At 41.0% G+C, this 17,730-nt stretch overlaps 2 protein-coding genes across 5 annotated transcripts in view; one reads left to right on the plus strand and one right to left on the minus strand.

Annotated features, from left to right (window-relative positions):
* On the plus strand, positions 1-8,586 carry LOC125006255 (epidermal growth factor receptor kinase substrate 8-like protein 3). Its single transcript, XM_047582153.1, has 20 exons — positions 1-123; positions 710-789; positions 880-953; positions 1,040-1,104; positions 1,193-1,351; positions 2,552-2,701; positions 2,795-2,859; positions 2,943-2,983; positions 3,073-3,176; positions 3,309-3,405; positions 3,496-3,566; positions 3,666-3,740; positions 5,403-5,548; positions 5,640-6,063; positions 6,166-6,209; positions 6,299-6,395; positions 6,488-6,592; positions 6,864-6,949; positions 7,595-7,727; positions 7,822-8,586. Exons 2-20 carry the CDS (start codon positions 725-727, stop codon positions 7,837-7,839), a joined length of 2,019 nt encoding a protein of 672 aa, XP_047438109.1. The 5' UTR covers positions 1-123; positions 710-724; the 3' UTR covers positions 7,840-8,586.
* Positions 8,587-17,730, minus strand: part of LOC125006254 (AMP deaminase 2-like) — a 30,840-nt gene continuing 21,696 nt past the window's right edge. For 3 of the 4 annotated variants that reach the window (XM_047582151.1, XM_047582149.1, XM_047582152.1), the window contains 15 exons: positions 17,555-17,623; positions 16,489-16,600; positions 16,166-16,352; positions 15,095-15,236; positions 14,923-15,012; positions 14,690-14,819; positions 14,361-14,555; positions 14,138-14,269; positions 13,875-14,038; positions 13,586-13,712; positions 13,337-13,500; positions 13,076-13,196; positions 12,637-12,810; positions 12,442-12,552; positions 8,587-11,985 (listed from right to left, as the gene is read on the minus strand). In XM_047582151.1, coding sequence (XP_047438107.1) covers positions 11,770-11,985; positions 12,442-12,552; positions 12,637-12,810; positions 13,076-13,196; positions 13,337-13,500; positions 13,586-13,712; positions 13,875-14,038; positions 14,138-14,269; positions 14,361-14,555; positions 14,690-14,819; positions 14,923-15,012; positions 15,095-15,236; positions 16,166-16,352; positions 16,489-16,600; positions 17,555-17,623 — 2,134 coding nt within the window. In that variant the 3' untranslated portion in view covers positions 8,587-11,769. The remainder of the gene's footprint in view (positions 11,986-12,441; positions 12,553-12,636; positions 12,811-13,075; positions 13,197-13,336; positions 13,501-13,585; positions 13,713-13,874; positions 14,039-14,137; positions 14,270-14,360; positions 14,556-14,689; positions 14,820-14,922; positions 15,013-15,094; positions 15,237-16,165; positions 16,353-16,488; positions 16,601-17,554; positions 17,624-17,730) is intronic. The other variant, XM_047582150.1, reaches the window with a different exon arrangement.

Consider the following 17,730-nt stretch of genomic DNA (forward strand, 5'->3'; position numbering starts at 1 on the left):
ATTTATGAGGTAGTCTTGTGGATGTTGCCGAGGTGCCAGATCATAATATGAGCTGAGTTTGTACTAAACGCGTAACAAATCAGAAGGACTTAAGAAGCAAGATTCAACTGTCAGTCACTGAAGGTAGGGAGTTGAGATGTTGAATGTCAAGAGTAACATAGGATACGTCTTTCTTGTGATAGTGATGTGAAGGAAAGGGTTTCGATAGTTTCACTTGAGACAGTCAGAAAAAAAAATTACACCGATCACACCGCGGGTGGTCAAATACATTTAAATCTAATAGAAAGTAGAGTAAATACTCTGTAAAATGTTTTTACTGTGATGTAAGGTGTTTGTGTTGTCTTCATACAGATCATGTCTCACACAGTGTAATAAACCTCCATTTAAAGCGGTCATTGTTAGGTTGCTTGGCGAGTGCGTGTTTATCAAGGCTCATTTCTGAATTTATATCTGATAAGCAAGGTGGGAATTGATCAAGGAAACGTTTTATTTCTATTCCTTGAAAAAGCTTGACTTCTAAATCCATTTTTAATTATTATTTTTTTATTCTTCATCTTCATTCAGCTTCATTTAAGGCACAAATGTCTCCAAAAAATCAACAAATTATCAATGTATTTTTAGACGCATGTTGGTGAGTCAGCTCTCACCACTGACACTGACATCACATATTTATGGCGTGCATCATTCATGTCATATGTGATAACTGCAGGTGTGTTCAGTCACAATGTTCAGGAGCGACAGTCCCTTTGGTTACGACACCAGCAGCTATGCAGAATCACTCCACTCCAAGTATGCATTCCCCATAATTATATGGTTTCATAATCAGTTGATTGTTTCATTGCACAATTCATAGACAGAATTATGTTCTTATTCCGACAGCGGGTATTCTACTATGGATGACACCTTGTCGCAGGTGTCAAGTGTGTCAAGGCCGAGTGCCAGGTCAATTTACAGTAAGTTAAAATTGCATTACTGGAAAAAGTAATTACACCTGTTCCTGTTCATGAGGATCACGTAGCTTGTCTGTATGCTTCACCAGTGCAGAGGAAGGAATACGCATCATCCATAAACAAGTCCATGGACAGATTACAGTACAGAGTGGAGGTATTGGATCCTACCATCATCACATAAACGTGTCCTGCTCTGAATCACGCCAGGCTAATGTTTGTGTTTGGACATCTTTGTGCTGTAGCACTTGTTCTCTTGTGACCTGGACGGGAAGGAGCTGGCAAACATCTCAGACTGTGTGGAGCGCCTGAAGCTGCTGGAGGAGACGGGTCGAGTATGGGGTCAGAACATGCTGCTGGAGGTCCGCGGCACCAACCTGCTGCTCAAAGACATCGAATCTCAGGTAAACAGCATCAGAGCATGTGTGACCTGGAATCTCTCACAGGTCAACAGAAACCTGAGCACCTTTGGGAGAATTTTGGAGCAACGTGTTGGTTATGCTTCCATGCTAAATCATAGAGAAATGTAGTGGCATTGTGTTTTACAGTTCCAGTCAAAACATTTGGACACATTTTCTTTCATATTTTTTATTATTATTTTTCTTATATTTTTTTTTACATTAATAGTTAGTTATTTCTCACTTGTGTCTCCAGACCTAGCTGTGACTCATGGGTCTTCTGAGGGTGTCCTGTGGTGTCTGGTAACAGGATGTTGTTAGTGGGGGTCTTTGGGTCCTATGGGTTGAGGGGAGGGGCCTCTGTGGATCATCCCACAGATACTTGATCAGTTTGAGATCTAGTGAATTTGGAGGCCAGGTCAACACCTTGTGCTGTTCTTCGTGTTTGTTGAGTTGTTCCAGGTTGCATCCTACTGGAGATGGCTGCTGTCATCAAGGAGTGTCATTGCTATGGGGTGGGGGTGTCTGGTCTGGTCTATGCTAATTACTTAGACATGTTACATGTCTTAGTAACATCCATGTGAAAACCAGGTCCAAACATCGAATAGTCACAAGATGGTCAATGTTAAATACTTCTCCTGCCAGTGGTCATAATGTTGCAACTGAACAGTGTATATTTTAAATGTTAGGACTTTATAGTTGCCCCCTGTAGCTTTGATGGCAGTTTTGCACACTCTTGGCTTTCTCTGAGCTCTCAGGTGTATGTCTGTACTAAAGGATCCATCCTGTTCCTAATGAGCAACAGAGGTTGGCCTCCAGCAAAACTCAATGAGAATCTGTCTGGTCTTCAGATGTGTTAGAGACAGACACGCTAGTGGACAAATCTTGAGCAAGGAAGAGATTTTACTTTACACAATGTGGAAATTTGATTAGTAAGTCACATTACTGTGGCTGACACATGTTGACTGGATGGGGAGATTCTCTGAGCCTCAAATAATCATGTTCTGCCACCTGTTTATTACATAACTGCAGGAATTATGCCTGGTTAATGATTTGCTACTCAAAGGAACATAAAACCATTGGACCAGGCGGACAGATATTTCCAGATTTTAATGTGAAGTTATAGCCTCATCAGAGGACAGACTGGGGGCATGCCACTGTCTCTGATTGCTCTGACGTTGTGTACACTCTCCTGTGTTTTCTCAGGAAGAGCTGGAGTCCATCGCTCTCAGCGACATCCGGGAGCTACATACTGTGACAGACATCCAAGTGTTTAACTCCCTGCTCGTCATCTCCTTCCAGTCCAGGAGAAGAAACGCCACCACCGTCCTCATGTTTCAGTGTGAGAACATCAAGGTGAGGACAAACCCCCTGCAGTTGGATGTCATCGTGTCCGATAAGTGAAAGACACGTGTGATGTGTGAATGTTGTCGTTGTTGTTGTTCGCAGGCTGAATATGTTGAAAAGGATCTCAGACGAGTAATTTCACGTAGGAGAGCGGATCCAGGCTCCCGGTAAAGTCAGCGTACATGTGTTACTACATGTATTACTGATTTTATTTCCTCAACATGTGTTTGTATTTATTTTCTTGATACAGTGCAGGACAGTCAGTGCCACAGTGGACGTCTCCTGACTACGGTGAGGGCCAGACTGGGCGTGTACTGTACATGCAGCTGATTCATTCCCATAATAATCTTCATTTCCATCTGTTTTTTTTTTTTTTGAAGATGAAATGTCTATCATTATGGACGAGGACCGTTCACTCTTCAGACAAACACCAAACTCCATCACTGGAGAACCGTTTCCATACACAGAGGTGGACAGGAATGTGGTGGGTGTTCCTCATATGGAGGCCGGAGCACGTTTTAACACATTTGCACATTTTAAGAAATGTGCTCGGTAACATTTAAAAGCATCAAGAATGCAGCACTGATTTCCTCTTTCTTTCTATCTTTCTTCACAGGATATTTTCAATCACATTTTAAGTGACATAGAAATCTTCATTGGACAAGTCTTCGCAGCTACAGGCGTAAAGAAGAAGAAGAAGAAAAAAGAAAAAGGTAATTTAATGCACGTCGGAGGCAATAAAGTAAAAACTCAAGTTTTAGCAGTTGTGATGTTTTAATTTTGTGTGGTTCTGCTTATTTCAGGGAAGGGCATGCCCCGCCCAGAAGAATTTGCAACATGTTTCCATAAGATCAAGTGTGGCTTGAACCTTCTGGTTTGTGTTTTTTTATGTATATGTGTTCACATTTTCAGCAGTCTGACCTGATCCCATTGATTCTGTCATGTGCAGTAAGCGTTGCATCTTTCTTAACAGGGGACTCTCAACGGAATGATCATTGACCCCAGTGCTTCTGAGTTTGTCCACACCTTCTTCTCTGCAATAGGATTTGTAAGTGTCTTTTTTCAATTAAATAGTTTTAATAATGTGTAATGAGTTTTTTTTTTTTTTTTTTTTAACTGAGAGTACGAAAAATTAAAATGCCCTTGAAATCCTTTAAAATGAACTGCCATTCATCTTGAAAGTATGCGTCAGCATTTTCTGTTTTGGATGATTTATCTCAGGCTTTGTGTGCCTCAGCCTTTGTGTTTAATTCATGAATCCGTTTGCTGAATTGATTCACCACTGTGCCTCCTTTGTCTTGCGAGCCCTGTAGCACATTATAATGTAATAAATTCCTGAAAAAGTAATAAAATTTGCACTTAAATCAATTGAAAATGTAATAAAACCCAATAATGTAGTAACTTCACCAATAATGTATATTGGTAACGTATCCTGACTGATATTGTAATGACATTTAATAACATTTTATAATGTAATACCTTATTACATTATTGGGAATTTATTATATTTTCAGTAGTTTTTTCTTTTTCTTTTTTCAAAAATGGTAATGTATTTGACAGATAATGTAATATATATTTTCATATTCAGTCCAGAGTTCTACATTTTGTGTTTTGAGAATCTATGAATGTTATACACACTGGGTTTGAAACAACAGAATGACTGCTGGGTTACTGGGTTCCAGCTCAGATAAGCGTCTGAGCAGCACCTTAATTAACTTCTTATTAGCATGTAGCATGTAGTCAGTAACAAAAATCTAGCCTGTAGCCTATCACTTTATCATCATGTTCTGTCAAACAATTTCCTGATAGACATATTAAGCTATTTAAAGAAGTAGCGAAGCCTTGGCTAAAGTATCAAGATTTTAGCATCAGTAAGAACTAGCATGTAGTGACATGGTCAATAAAATATAGTCTACAGCCGCCACTATCCTACCATTATCAAATCTTTTCTGGTATCCTACAGAAATGTATTGATGCTGAGACATTGCATATTCACTTACTCAGTCTGATCATATAAAGGGAGAAAGTTGTTGCAATGTTGCTGGACGTATTTTAGCTAGCCACCACTGAAAGAGACGATGGTTGTGTTCTCCCTTGAAGGCCCTCTAGTGGTAGTGATTCGTTGAAAATCTATGGAGTGAAGAAGTTAGTTTAGGGAAGAGTTATCTGGGGTCTGAGTATTTGCACATATGCATATGACTGTACAGTACTCAAGGTCTGCAATTTAAGCCAATTGTCATTCTGTTGTTTCAAACCCAGTGTGTATAACATGCATAGATTATCAAAACAAAAAATGTAGAACTCTGGACTGAAAATGAATATATATATTAAATTATCTGTCAAAAATTACATTATCATTTTTGAGAGAGAAAAAACTACTGAAAATTTAATAAATTACAGATAAATGTAATCTTATTACATTATTGGGTAAAAATGTTATTACAGTATCAGTCAGGACATGTTATTACATTATTGGTGAAGTTATTACATTATTGGGTTTTATTACATTTTCGATCGAGTTAAGTGCAAACTTTATTACATTTTCAGGCGTTATTACTTTTTCAGGAGATTATTTCATTATAGGGTGCTATAAGCCCCTATGCAGTGTCTTAGCCCCATTTGCTCTTACTTTTTTAAAATCTTGCACTTGCACAGTGCAGGGTGCGATGCTCAAGTTTGTTACCAGAGAGTTTTTTCTTGTCCCAACCAGCTGATGTCTCACGCCCCCGTGGGTCTGACTTCACACATTGTGGCACCGCTGCTGACGCCTCTGTCTATCCGTTTCCTGAGCGACGAGGCGTCCCCGGAGGAGGATGAGCTGTGGCAGTCCCTGGGAGACCCCTGGAACGTCCCCAGGTGCAATAACATTGAAATAATAATAATAAAATCATAAAATAATAATAAGTGTCAGGATAATAACCAGGTGTGACTTTGATCGTATTATTAGTAACAAATGGCACGGGGAAATCCCAGTCTACAATCTGGAGTTCTCCGATGGCTGGACCCCCCCTCCGTTGACTTCAGTTCTTCCACCCAGTGAGCCTGTGAGCAGACAGGAGAGTCCATTGGGCGCATTCAGGGAACCTCTCAGTAGACAGGAAAGTCCACAGCCTGCATTCAGGGCACCTTCGAGGAGTCAGGAAAGTCCACTACCTGGATACGGGGAACCTTTGAGGAGACAGGAAAGTCCACAGCCTGCATTCAGGAGAGAGGAAAGTCCACCACCTGCATTCAGGAGAGAGGAAAGTCCACCGCCTGTATTCAGGAGAGAGGAAAGTCCACCGCCTCCATTCAGGAGTCAGGAAAGTCCACTGCCTGAATTCGGGGAGCCTTTGAATAGGCAAGAGAGTCCGCATCCTGCACCCATCAAGGTGAACCTCAAATATTCAGAAAACCTTCTGAACTCGTTGCAGCCCATGGGCTCTAGTTAAACATAAAGTGAAATGAACAAAAACTTTTTTTTTTGTGCATAGGCTCCCATGAGCTGGAATCCACCAGGCCCTTTTCTAAAAGCACGGTACACCCTGTCACTCAAGTTGTAATTTGGTGTAAGGAGAATGTTTAAAAGTTTTTCACGTTGAGGATGTTTTTCACTTTGCTTCTCAGCTTAATTCAGCCAAAACTTCCACGCATGCGTGTTAAGTATGACTTCATCTCAAGAAACCAGAGGGAGCTCACCATCGCAAAAGGAGAAATAGTTGAGGTATCACGACTCAGCTCCTCTCTCTGTTCTTGCCTTAAGTAATCAATCAACAGGTGCCAATCAACTCAGGCTTGTGCTCCTTCCATCCACAGCTACTGGACAGGTCCAAGCAGTGGTGGAAGGTGAAGAACAGCAAAGGGGAGGAAGGCTATGTTCCCCACAACGTCCTGGAGGCCGACGACGGGAAACCACAAGAGGTCAGATGCAAATGCAAAAACACCACAGGTCTACTACAGGATTTTATCTTCTGGTGCAAATTCCACTCCTGTTCCAAACGACACCCTAGTAAATCAAGTAAAATGTGCAGCTACAGCCAGAATGATAACGAAGGGTAAAACGCGACTCAGTCAACATGTTTGGAAGCTATATTTAAACATCCTCTGCAAACTGTCTGACACATATAACTGGTCAAAGCAGCTCAATAATTTTCTTACTGACATCTAATTAAACGATCACTTCATTTCAAAGGATATTGTAGTTTCTCCCATCCTGAAGAAATCGTCCAAACCTCCAGAAGTGAAGGCCTGGCTGGAAGACCAAGGCTTCAGTCCAATGTAAGTGCAGAAATCTGGTATTAAATTAATCTGGGTAATAACTGGACTCATGCATATTCATGCTTATAAGCATACGTACACTGGTCAGCCACAACATTATGACCACTGACAGGAGAAGTAAATAACATTGACCATGTTGTGACAATTCATTGTTCATTCATTATGTTACTTACACATGTAGCATCCACCTAGACCAGACCAGACACCCCCACCCCATAGTAATGAGTCTCCTTAATGGCAGCAGCCAGGGGTGGGATGGGATAATCCACAGAGCCCCCTCCCCTCAACACACAGGACCCCCAAAGTCCCCCACTAACAACATTCTGTTACTGTAATTTGTGAAAAAGTGTGACAGTGTAAATAGCATACATTTATTATTGAACTGTTAAAGCATGACTCCTGTTTCTCCTCCTTCCTTCGGAGCATTTAAAACATTCAGAAGCAGATGCACAACTACTCAAAATAGAGGCAAATGAAAACAAATGTTAAGTGTGTAAATCTGCAGGAAATCTCAATTTCTTACAAACTCAGTTCTGTTTTCTTGTGAGAAGTTAAGTTTGAGAAGTGCTGACGCTAACAACTCCTCTGACACATGTCAAAGTCTATAACTATTAATGATTAATCGGTGTAAATTCTCTCTGGCAGCACCGTGCGCTGTCTCGGCGGACTAAGCGGCGGCATGCTCCTGGGGATGAGTAGAGAGGAGCTGAAGACAGTGTGCACAGAGGAAGGAGGACGAGTCTTCTTCAAGTTACAAGCAATCAAGTCCACCATGGCTGTAAGTGATCAGAGAGCATCTTAACCCGTTTCCACTGTCCATCACATTGATGTCACGCTGATAAATTCCTCCGTTTTCTTTTTCAACAATTTAGGCGGCCAGCCTAACTTGACAGACGACACGGTAAAAAGACGTCTATGATGGCAAGAGGAAATCTTTTTGGACCAATCACCAGTGACGGATGATCAGACTTTCATCTAGTCTATGAAGATGAGAGAAGGTGTGCTGGGAGTTATGTACTTAATGTCCTTTGAAATCAGTAAATATTCCTTTATTAAATAATCTAAAATATCACTTTAAAATATATGTTAATACAATTGTCTGCTGTCATTTGAAAACATTTCTAGTTAATGTACATTGAATCAATAGGTTATACACTCACTTGCCAGTTCATTAGGTACACTAGTCAAAACTAATTCTTTCCAACATATCAGTCCTCCACTTAATCTTAGTTTCATGAATGTTATGGTATCAGGATTAGTTTCCAAAAACGGAAGGAGCTGTTGATTCAACTATGTTCAGTTTTGGAGGCTGTGGCTTGTAACTATTGAATTATTGTGCTGCACGTTTCTATGATTTTGTATTTATACAGTTAAATTACCACTTTTCTGACCCTATACTAAATATTAAAACACCATGAAGGAGGACTTATTAGAACATATTAGGAGATTTTTCACCAGTGTAAGTAATGGACAGGCAAGTGAGGGTTTGAATAAGTAAATAAAAGTATTCAGCTGGTTTGTACTAATATTGGTATCGTCGGTGTGTAATATGTAAGATTCTGTGACAAAACCAATGTGGGCGCCTAATATTTGTAGTCGATATATAACCTGTAAATAAAAGACAAGTCTGACACGGATTTAGTGAATTAACATGCTTTATTTCATTGTTCAGACATTACACATGATCCTCAACATAATCTGTAAAACAGTGGCAGTCCATCTCAAGCAATGATAAGGCTACAGATCAGTGGACGCGGAAACAGGTGGAACGGAGAATAAAAATGATGGCGTAAAAACACAGATACTGAACATATACTGAGTTTGAGAACCAAAAATATTAGGAGTTAGTACACGGAAATGAATGAAGCTGAACAAGTTAACAGAAAATCTCAATGCGGATGGTAAACTATTAACGTTAGTAGCAAGTAGCAATGTTTGAATAAGTATTATTTTTGTGCCACTTCCATGAAGATTAAAATACCTTGATGGTCCAGTCTCTTCTCATCGGCCACTACTCACTGGGACTAATCAGTCAGGTGACCAACAAATATATATACTGTATATGAGTGTGTATATATATATAGACCCCAAACTGTGCATTTATTGATCTTCTAAATCATTTTTTAAGCAAAAACTAATACGGCAGTTTTTTTTTTCTTTTTTCCAACAGTAAACTAACTACCTTTGCCAGTCAGGCAAACAAAACTATGTGATTATGTACGATGCTAACTTGTGCTATGAGCAAGAAGAATGAAAGTTCTCCACTGTTTTCCAATACTTCACAGAGCAAACAACTAATTGATTAATAATGAGCGGCTGCCCTAAATGCGACACTGCTGACTTTAATTACGGGGCTACAAAAAAGTCAATATCAGAGATTTGTGTTTGTGAGGTAGGGCGCTCTACGTCTGTGGTGGACATAATGAACGGTAAACAACAAGTTGAACGGATGGAAAAGGCCCAGATTGTGAGTGTTACAACAGAGTGCTTGTTCCTGTTACATCCACAAGATCACTCTTAGACATTCATTCAAAAGAAGAGTTAGGCGGAAAGACAACGACAGGGGAGCATGGATTTCAATCCATCGGGTAGTTCGGCTCAGATGAACAAGTAAAATGCTTACTGAATTTACATAAGCACCAGGCGACACCAGAGGAAGTCAACTCTACTGATGCGATGTAGAAGATAGGTCAGTTTTTATGTGACTGGCTACTTTAAAGTAGAACGTACCATTCTTTAACCTGACAAAACGAGTTACCAGGAAAATTAAACCAAACACTACTGTAATATTAAGAGAGGACGATCAAACATTGTGTCTTAAACAGATCGATTAAGCCACTAAGAACTCTACTTTCATGACATAATCCTAATCCACAGAAATAAAACGTTAAATCGCAACATCAATACGGTGAGAATATAAAATTTCTTATCTCTATCTTGCCTTTAAAAAAATACACTTTATACAAGAAATCACGTATTCCACCGTGTTCAACTCTGGGTTATAGCTCACCCCTTAACACTTTTATTCTTGCAGAACAAAGATGGCTTCTCTTCTTTTATACTAGTCATCTATAAAGCGAACACACATATATATCATATCTTAATACTTTACAGCTGGTTATTCAAACAAAGGCAGACACTTTCTGATTTATTCTCCTTTTCTTTTCTTGGCATCACTACTTGACGGTGGCGCTGACGGTGGCGTTGACGCCCACAGTTTGATGTCCAGTGGCAGACAGTGCGGTGTGATAACGTAATGAGGATTTGTAAATCTTGAGGCGTGTGATATCAGCTTTGGGGTTCAAGAGGAAAATGCTACGAGAACCATGCAAGAGTATTAACCATGTCCCAGCACGGTTTGCTCATTTCTACAACGCTGTTCAAATCTGTTTGACTCACTGCAAACAGATTGTCAATCAAAAGCTGGTCGGCAGCCCTGAATCAGTCAAGATGCTTTACATTCAGCTTCATGTAAATCCAGTCTCTCCTGCCGCCAGCGAGTCATGCACGCATGCAGAAAATGCACTTATACGCAGAGAGCTAGAAAGAAATGAGCGTTTCTCTTAAAAGGCCAAAAGTACAAGCTTCTTAACACCGAGCATGCAGCCGGGTGCTTTCAGTTCCGTCAGTGTGGACGTTAGCACAGCACAGAGGCCTAACGTATATCGGCCTGGGAAAAACGAATGCAACACTTAAAGTGGGCGGTTTGACCGGACATGCAGTGCTCGACGCTGAGAATGAAAAGGCACTGTGAAGTCTTGGCTTGGTGCATATGGACAGTGCGCTGCATGCAAAGGGAAAAACCCTCCACGACTTTCTAGTTTGTTCACTGGAAAAGGAATGAGTGTGATCGTGGCCTTTCGGAGGGAACCTCGTGGCCACAGTGAGGTAACACAGAGAATTCTTCCACATTTATTTGTGCTGTGATCAAAGTCTACAACGCACATTTCACTTCCAACAACATAAATATGCCAATGATTTTCTATGAGCATAGGCAATCATTTTGTGTGCAGCTAAAGAGGCCTGTTCACTTCAAGGAATGTTTGCAGTCAGCCACAGAAAGTCGGTACTTTACTTTCTGGGCTGATTAGAGTCACGGAAGAACTAAACTAAATGTGCAATTCGGCAAATAAATGGTCTAAAACCACACCTGGACCCAACGCATGGCTACTATTGAGCAGTGCTGCAGCATTCAGTGAATTAAAAGATGAAACCTGTCTGTTTGTTGTGCAGGTCTGTCCAACTTCCATCAACAACTCCAGTGGGTTATTCAGATTAATCAGCATCAGTACTTCATTATACCGTACGCTAGTACGATAGAGATGACAGAAGCATTGAGAATGACTAGGCAGCATGATTGGCTTGTTGAAGAAGAGAAGAGTGCTGTTAAGAAATGTCCTGGCTGTCAGTGTTTCTGCAAATATTATCATGAGGACATATCACTGAATAACCTGAATAACCTGACTGGATTTATGTGACGGGTGTGATGGGATGAGAAACACGTGGTGTTTCCCTGCGGTTCATTCACAAAAACTCTTGCTGATCTCTGCAAACCTTCATGACGCTGACTCAGACTTGCAATGTTAAAGAGGACGATAGGAACAAATAAAAAATATTGGGGAAAATAAAACGATAACCGCTGAAGTGACCTGGCAGCACTGTATCCTTGGCTTTTTAGCTTTTGGCTGTCAGTGTGCAGCATATACGTCTACAGTGATGGTTGATTGTGTTTATACGGCAGATTTACTCTCACAGCACGTCTCGGTGTCGGTGTCATGCTGAGGGGATCGCAGGGGTGGGGGTTTACAGACCAGATCCTTTCAACGCTGTCCCGGGAGAGGACCCATAGTCAGAGAGTCCTCCTCATCGATAGTGTCCAGTTCGTCTGTGCGCACAGCGTGAGTGATGAGATGAAGCTCCTCGAGCAGCGTCTCGCTGCGGTACGCTACGCGGATATCGGGGACGTTGGTGCGCCGGATGTCGTTGCTCTCAGGACCCTCCTTACTATAACTGGGGCCCAACCAGTAGCTTTTGGCCTGGAATAAAATAAATCAATAAGTCAGTGGAAACAAAGGGAAACATTGAACCTAACAGATGCAACATTTGCACAAGGTGCCTCTTACCACAGGCCACTTTATTAGGCACACCTGTACAACTGCATTCACCTGGTGCAACTTACATTTACTACCATACTACTTTTAATGTTTGCCATTTCATTTTTTGTTCATTTAATTACACGTTTTAGCACTGACATCATCATTAGTGATGTGTTTCACTGAACTGAACTACAGACAAAGCTGTACCAAATACCACGCCCCCACTGACTATATCATTAGTCAACTTCAACATCAACGGATCACAGTCATGAGCATATAATTAAAATATCTGACAATATCTGAACAATATAAACTTTGTAAAGGTGGGAGATTTAAACTCAAGAGTGTATGAAGCCTGACACACAAAAACATCAAAAGAAATACAAAGTCGTTTACCTTGTGGGAAAAGCCACTCATCAGGACACTGTTTCTTGCCAGCTCACACATGTCACAGGAACTCAGTTTCCACACTTGAGCTGCAATGCTGTACTCCTCCATCAGAGGCTCCTGAGTGCACACAGACAAAAAACACAGATTAAACACACAATCAGGAAACATATTTATTTATTTATTTATTTTTACGCCCCATACCTTTGTGAAGTGGAACTGAAGAGGATCGTCAGTGGACAGAGAAACCATGAGGCCTCGGGACAGATACTCCATGAGTGGATTGCGATGGTAACTGAGGAAAAGACTATTGTTGCTCAGCGGTGACATGGCGATGCCAATTTGAGCCAGGTAGTACAGATACTGCAGCACTGGAGCCTGAGAGATAAGAGACAAAGAAAGAGACACATGAACCAGAAAGTACAGCTGCAGCTGCAAGGACATGACAACACAAGGTCTGCTTTGTCTGAGACAGCGGGCACTAGGCTACCTGCTGCCACACACAATGAGGACCACCTAACAGACCGAGTGATGATACAAACATTCCCTAAAAGAAAACAATCAGCACCAAAACCTTGAGCCATCTTTACAAATAAGGTTTAAAGCCAAACATTTCTATAAGTCATCTGTGTGGCGTCCTGACCTTTCTCAGCAGCAGCCCGTGGGAGATGTTCTCTGACAACATGAAACCTGACACCAGGTGGTGGATGGGCCCTGCTTCCCCACAGTGAGGACGAAGCACAAACGTATGGAAGCCACGCCGTCTGTACACAAATACATTGACCTTTAAAACCTGGTGCAACTTCATTTCAGTGTTTGTGGATCTTTATGCGTTTAAAACAATGCGTATTGTGTCAAATTAAGTGAAATGAGCGATTGTTGTACATTAAAGTGTATCCAATACCTTCGCAGGTGGTTGAGTACGGTCATGTTGGCATAGGTGTAGTAGAGGTAGTAGGAGTAAGGTGGGTTATCTTCTTCTGTCCAGTTAGCTGGAAGTGGACTGTCAAGATTAAAAATGTGGTGCTCGGGTTTGGACTCATCATCCACGCTGTCAAAACCCACCACCTATAAACACACGAAAGAGACAAAAATAACAATCACTCATGCTCTTTAAGAGTGGATCGTCTTGGACTTGTGAAGTGAGACTCACATGCTGCAGGAAGAGATGCAGCTCAGGGTGACTGCGGGGGTCGATGCTGACTTCAAACAGAGGCATGAAGATATTCTCCAACATCTCCTGGAAATTTGCCAGCTGCTTCTTTGTGTGGTACACATCACTGGAAAGGTGGCAATCGTACAGTAACTGTTACTGTCACAGAGACCATTATTGTTTGTCCACTTCAGTTAAGTGATCGATGTTTATATTCTAACCTTAGCAGACTTTAAAATCTACTTCTGTACATCAGGTTTAAGGTACATCAAGTTAAGGGGCTACTTACAACAGGCGGGGGACCTGGACGAGCCAGCGCACATTATCAGAGTACACTCTGTGTTTGACAGCCCACTGAGCCAGCTTGTCCCATTCGTCCCGGGAGCGACCGTAGATAGACAGACGTAGCTCGGAGTTCTGATACTTACTTTCCTCCAAGTCATACATCACCTCCTGGAGAAATGAAGACAGTCGTAGAGAAGAACTTATTAGTCTGTGTATAAATGTATGTAAGAATCATTTGAGGTACATCACATATGAATTGTTACACACCTTAACTATGTGTGCAAAGTATTTTCCTTCTATGTGGTTGTCGGTCTTGATGAAGATCTCTCTCAGGATGGATTCTCCGATGGGGTTGTATTTAGCGTTGAACTTGTCGAACCGGTGAAACGTGTTACGGTCCTGATGCACAAACAAAATCATTAAAATCTCATTTGTAACCATAACAAACGTCTTGTGTGTGAAATGCCGTGATACATAACCTATGTCTCACCGCGTGCATGTCGAGTGTGTCCACACTCAGATCAAACGCTGTCAGGTTCATGCTCTCAAAAACCTCCTTGAGGGTCTGACCACGGCCGCGCTCTATGTGAACGATCTCCTCCGGGTATTTCTTCATGGCTCTTTTGATGAAGCGCAGCAGGTGCTTCTGGTTCATGCAGGAAGATGCATGTATATGTGTGTCCACCTGGAATCAGGACAGAGCGAACCAACAAAGACACCGTTTACTTGACTTACTCACTTATTTGGAGAAGGGTTTTCTTTACAGTTTTGTAGATGTAAACTGTAAATGTAATCTTGGAGTTATTTTTTGGGCCGTGCCTTTCTTATGTTGTAGAAGTCTCTATGAGGGACTTTCTTCTGAGCTGCCAGCTCCTTCATCTCATTCAGGAGGATGTGCATCTGAAATTTAGAGCTCAGATACTGCAGGCGCCGGTAGCAGAACGACTTCCTGTTAAAACCATTGAGATGAGGCAGGAATATGTTTAATTCAGACTATACTGACAAATAAAACAACAGCACTTTTCCATTGATTCCATTAAGAAAACACTCACACTGGTCCGTTGATGATTAGAGCCATCATCACATTCATGTCTGCAATGTACTCCTTCAGGTCAGGATAAGGCAGGTCAAGTTCTGCACCTCTACAGAGGAAAACAGTTATCCAGCAAAACCACTTTTTTTTTTTTTATTAACAGCTCTCATCGTAAGGGAACAAACACCTACTTGACCATGTTGCTTTTCTTGGTGTAGACGTGGACGACTCCATCCACCATCTTGCACCCATATCCTGTGTCTGCTGGCATATTCTTGGGGTCCTGATTGTCATAGGGGTGGGTTTTTGAAACAGGTGGGTGCACAGGGGCGTCTGGGAAAAACAGGGGACGTTAATCAATCTGTCACGCTGCAAAAATATTACATATGTAAACACAAATACTTCAGAGTGTGCATGTGTCAGTTTAGCAGGCACCACACATTTTTTAGATCTCAATACTGCAATATACCAATTTATGCATTGCAGAAAACGTCTGTCTCAACCATTAACTGTGGTTCTGGAAAATCTGTGAAGTTGCTTAATAAAAACCCCACAGACGCTAACGACAATGTTTCTTTGTAGCATGTTTTATGAACAAAAAACAAAGCTGTCAGCATCATGAAGAGGAAAGTTGTGGCAAGTTGAAAGAGCACCACAGAATGGAAGGATTCTTATGTGCCAACACTGGACACATATGAGACTAATCTGATATTTCATAAGATGGAACAAAGGCATTTCACCATTTTATCTGAAAACGTCAAAAAAAGAGTCAAGAAAAATCATAAAATGCCTTCACGTTGGAGCTCTAGGCTCTTTAACATAAACTACAAACCACAAATCAAAAAAAGTAAATTGTACCAATTGTACCTATTATACAAGTACGTGTGACATGGTTGTGCTCTCTCTGTCAACTCATAATCACTGAATAAAAGCTTAGGTACAACAAAAAATGTAAAAAATAAATAAATAAATAAATAACAAAAGCAAATGCAAACTTCCAAACTGTTTAGTTTGAGTACCCACAAATGTTCTTCCACCTTCTCTATCTCATAAACAGATAGAAATAAGTAGTCTAACTATGCAGTATGGCCATTAGAACCATTAGACAATGGCGCAACAGTTATCTCAGCCTACTTGAAATAAAACCATTTACTCATATTAAAGATTAAAGGGTGTGTGGTTCTGTCCTTTCTGAGTCATTTCCAGCTGCTTCTTCTGCTTAGTTGCGATAGAAAAGTGGGTTGTATGTGTGCGTGTTATACCAGCATCTACAGGCGTCTCTGGAATATCATCGTAGACTCGCAGCTCCAGAGGCTTAACCCCAAGTTCCTGCATGGCGTGAGCTGTGGTTTTACAAAAGCTCTGCATGGAACGGTTTATGTACTTCTCCCGGATGAATAATGCCTTCACCACACACTTAGCAGCATCTACCAGGTCAGTGAAGGGCACCTGGACATATTAAAACACAGTAATGAAAATGGATGTGAATGGAATTCACTTAGCTTGAGTGTTCAAGTGTTCAAACATACAGCACAAATCTATAAATGAGAACAGTTCAATCCATTCAAGAATTCAAGGTCCTCACCCCACACTTTTCTTCTCCAGATATTGAGACCCGCTGGTACTCTCTCTCCATGGGCATATCTCTCGCCTTAAAGCCATCAACCACAGTGTCCACACTCTTCTCTTTCATTAACCTTCATGTGTGGGAAAGAAGTCAGAGGCAGGAGAAATGAGGACACACACACAACAGACAGAAAACAAGGGGAGGTCATTTCGGGGGGTGGCAGAAAAGCAAATCGAAAAGAAGACGGGATTTGTTGTTTGGTGCATTATTTTTGATATTAGATATTATAGTTAGTTATTAGAGTAGTTCAATGCATTGAACAGTTGGTTTGGAAAGCATTTTGTTAAAGCACACACACTAAAACACTGAGACAGACTAAACCTTATTTACACCTTTTAATAAGCCATTTTGGGGATTATTTAAAGAGAAGAGAATAAATATATATAAGAACTCTACACTTATTTAAAAGTGTAACATTGGCTAGTCCAACACATTAAACACAGATTAAAAGCTCAATACATGTCAAACATTTTCTAACACGTATAATCTATTGAAAGACACATCCAATTCAGTTAAGTCACAATCAAAAATACATTTCAAACCAGCTGTGCATGTGTAACAATTAGTTATTAGGCATTAGTACATCTAAAATATAAACTGAAAGAGTTCATTCACAGTTTCCTAATAACTGGAGTGTTAGAGTTACTCAAAGGCGGCACAAGTTTCAGTACCAACAAACGATGAAATCATATCTTGGGTCAAGGAGACTTATTCTGTTGTTCAAGAAAGTATAAAGTACGGTAAGGTACCCATTTGTACACCTATCAAGTCACCAGCAGGGGGAAGATGTGATCCATCTCAACATGTTGGTAATCTCTGTCAATGGTTCTGGAGGAAAGTACTTACACTAGTCCAGAGTTCAACAGTGTAGACTAGGCTTTGGTAAGTATGGTATTAAAGATAAACATAAATATGAGTTAGAAGTTTTCATGCACAGAGTACAAGCAAGAGATGAACACAAAAACAAAATAACATCTGCATAACTAGTCACTGGACAAAACACACTGAGGCAGAGCTCACTCACTCTAGGTCTGCAGCACTGTCGATTTTCATGAAGTCCTGTTTGGCGCGGAGCAAGATCTCTGGCTCAAGCCTTGGGGTGATACAGTTTGCAGCGGCGCAGCATAGTGTGGGCAAGGCAGGGGGCAGATCAGCATCAGAGGTAGTGAGAAGAAATCAACCACACAAAGGGAGAGAGAC

The sequence above is a fragment of the Mugil cephalus genome, chromosome 4 (assembly GCF_022458985.1).
Source record: "Mugil cephalus isolate CIBA_MC_2020 chromosome 4, CIBA_Mcephalus_1.1, whole genome shotgun sequence".
NCBI classification, from domain to species: Eukaryota; Metazoa; Chordata; class Actinopteri; order Mugiliformes; family Mugilidae; genus Mugil; species Mugil cephalus.

Bases quoted from the DNA above. Each gene is read 5' to 3' on its own strand.
- LOC125006255 (XM_047582153.1), top strand. From the start codon at position 725: ATGTTCAGGAGCGACAGTCCCTTTGGTTACGACACCAGCAGCTATGCA. The intron at 1,352-2,551 runs GTAAACAGCATC...GTGTTTTCTCAG, and splicing joins TCAAAGACATCGAATCTCAG to GAAGAGCTGGAGTCCATCGC. The intron at 3,406-3,495 runs GTAATTTAATGC...TGCTTATTTCAG, and splicing joins GAAGAAGAAAAAAGAAAAAG to GGAAGGGCATGCCCCGCCCA.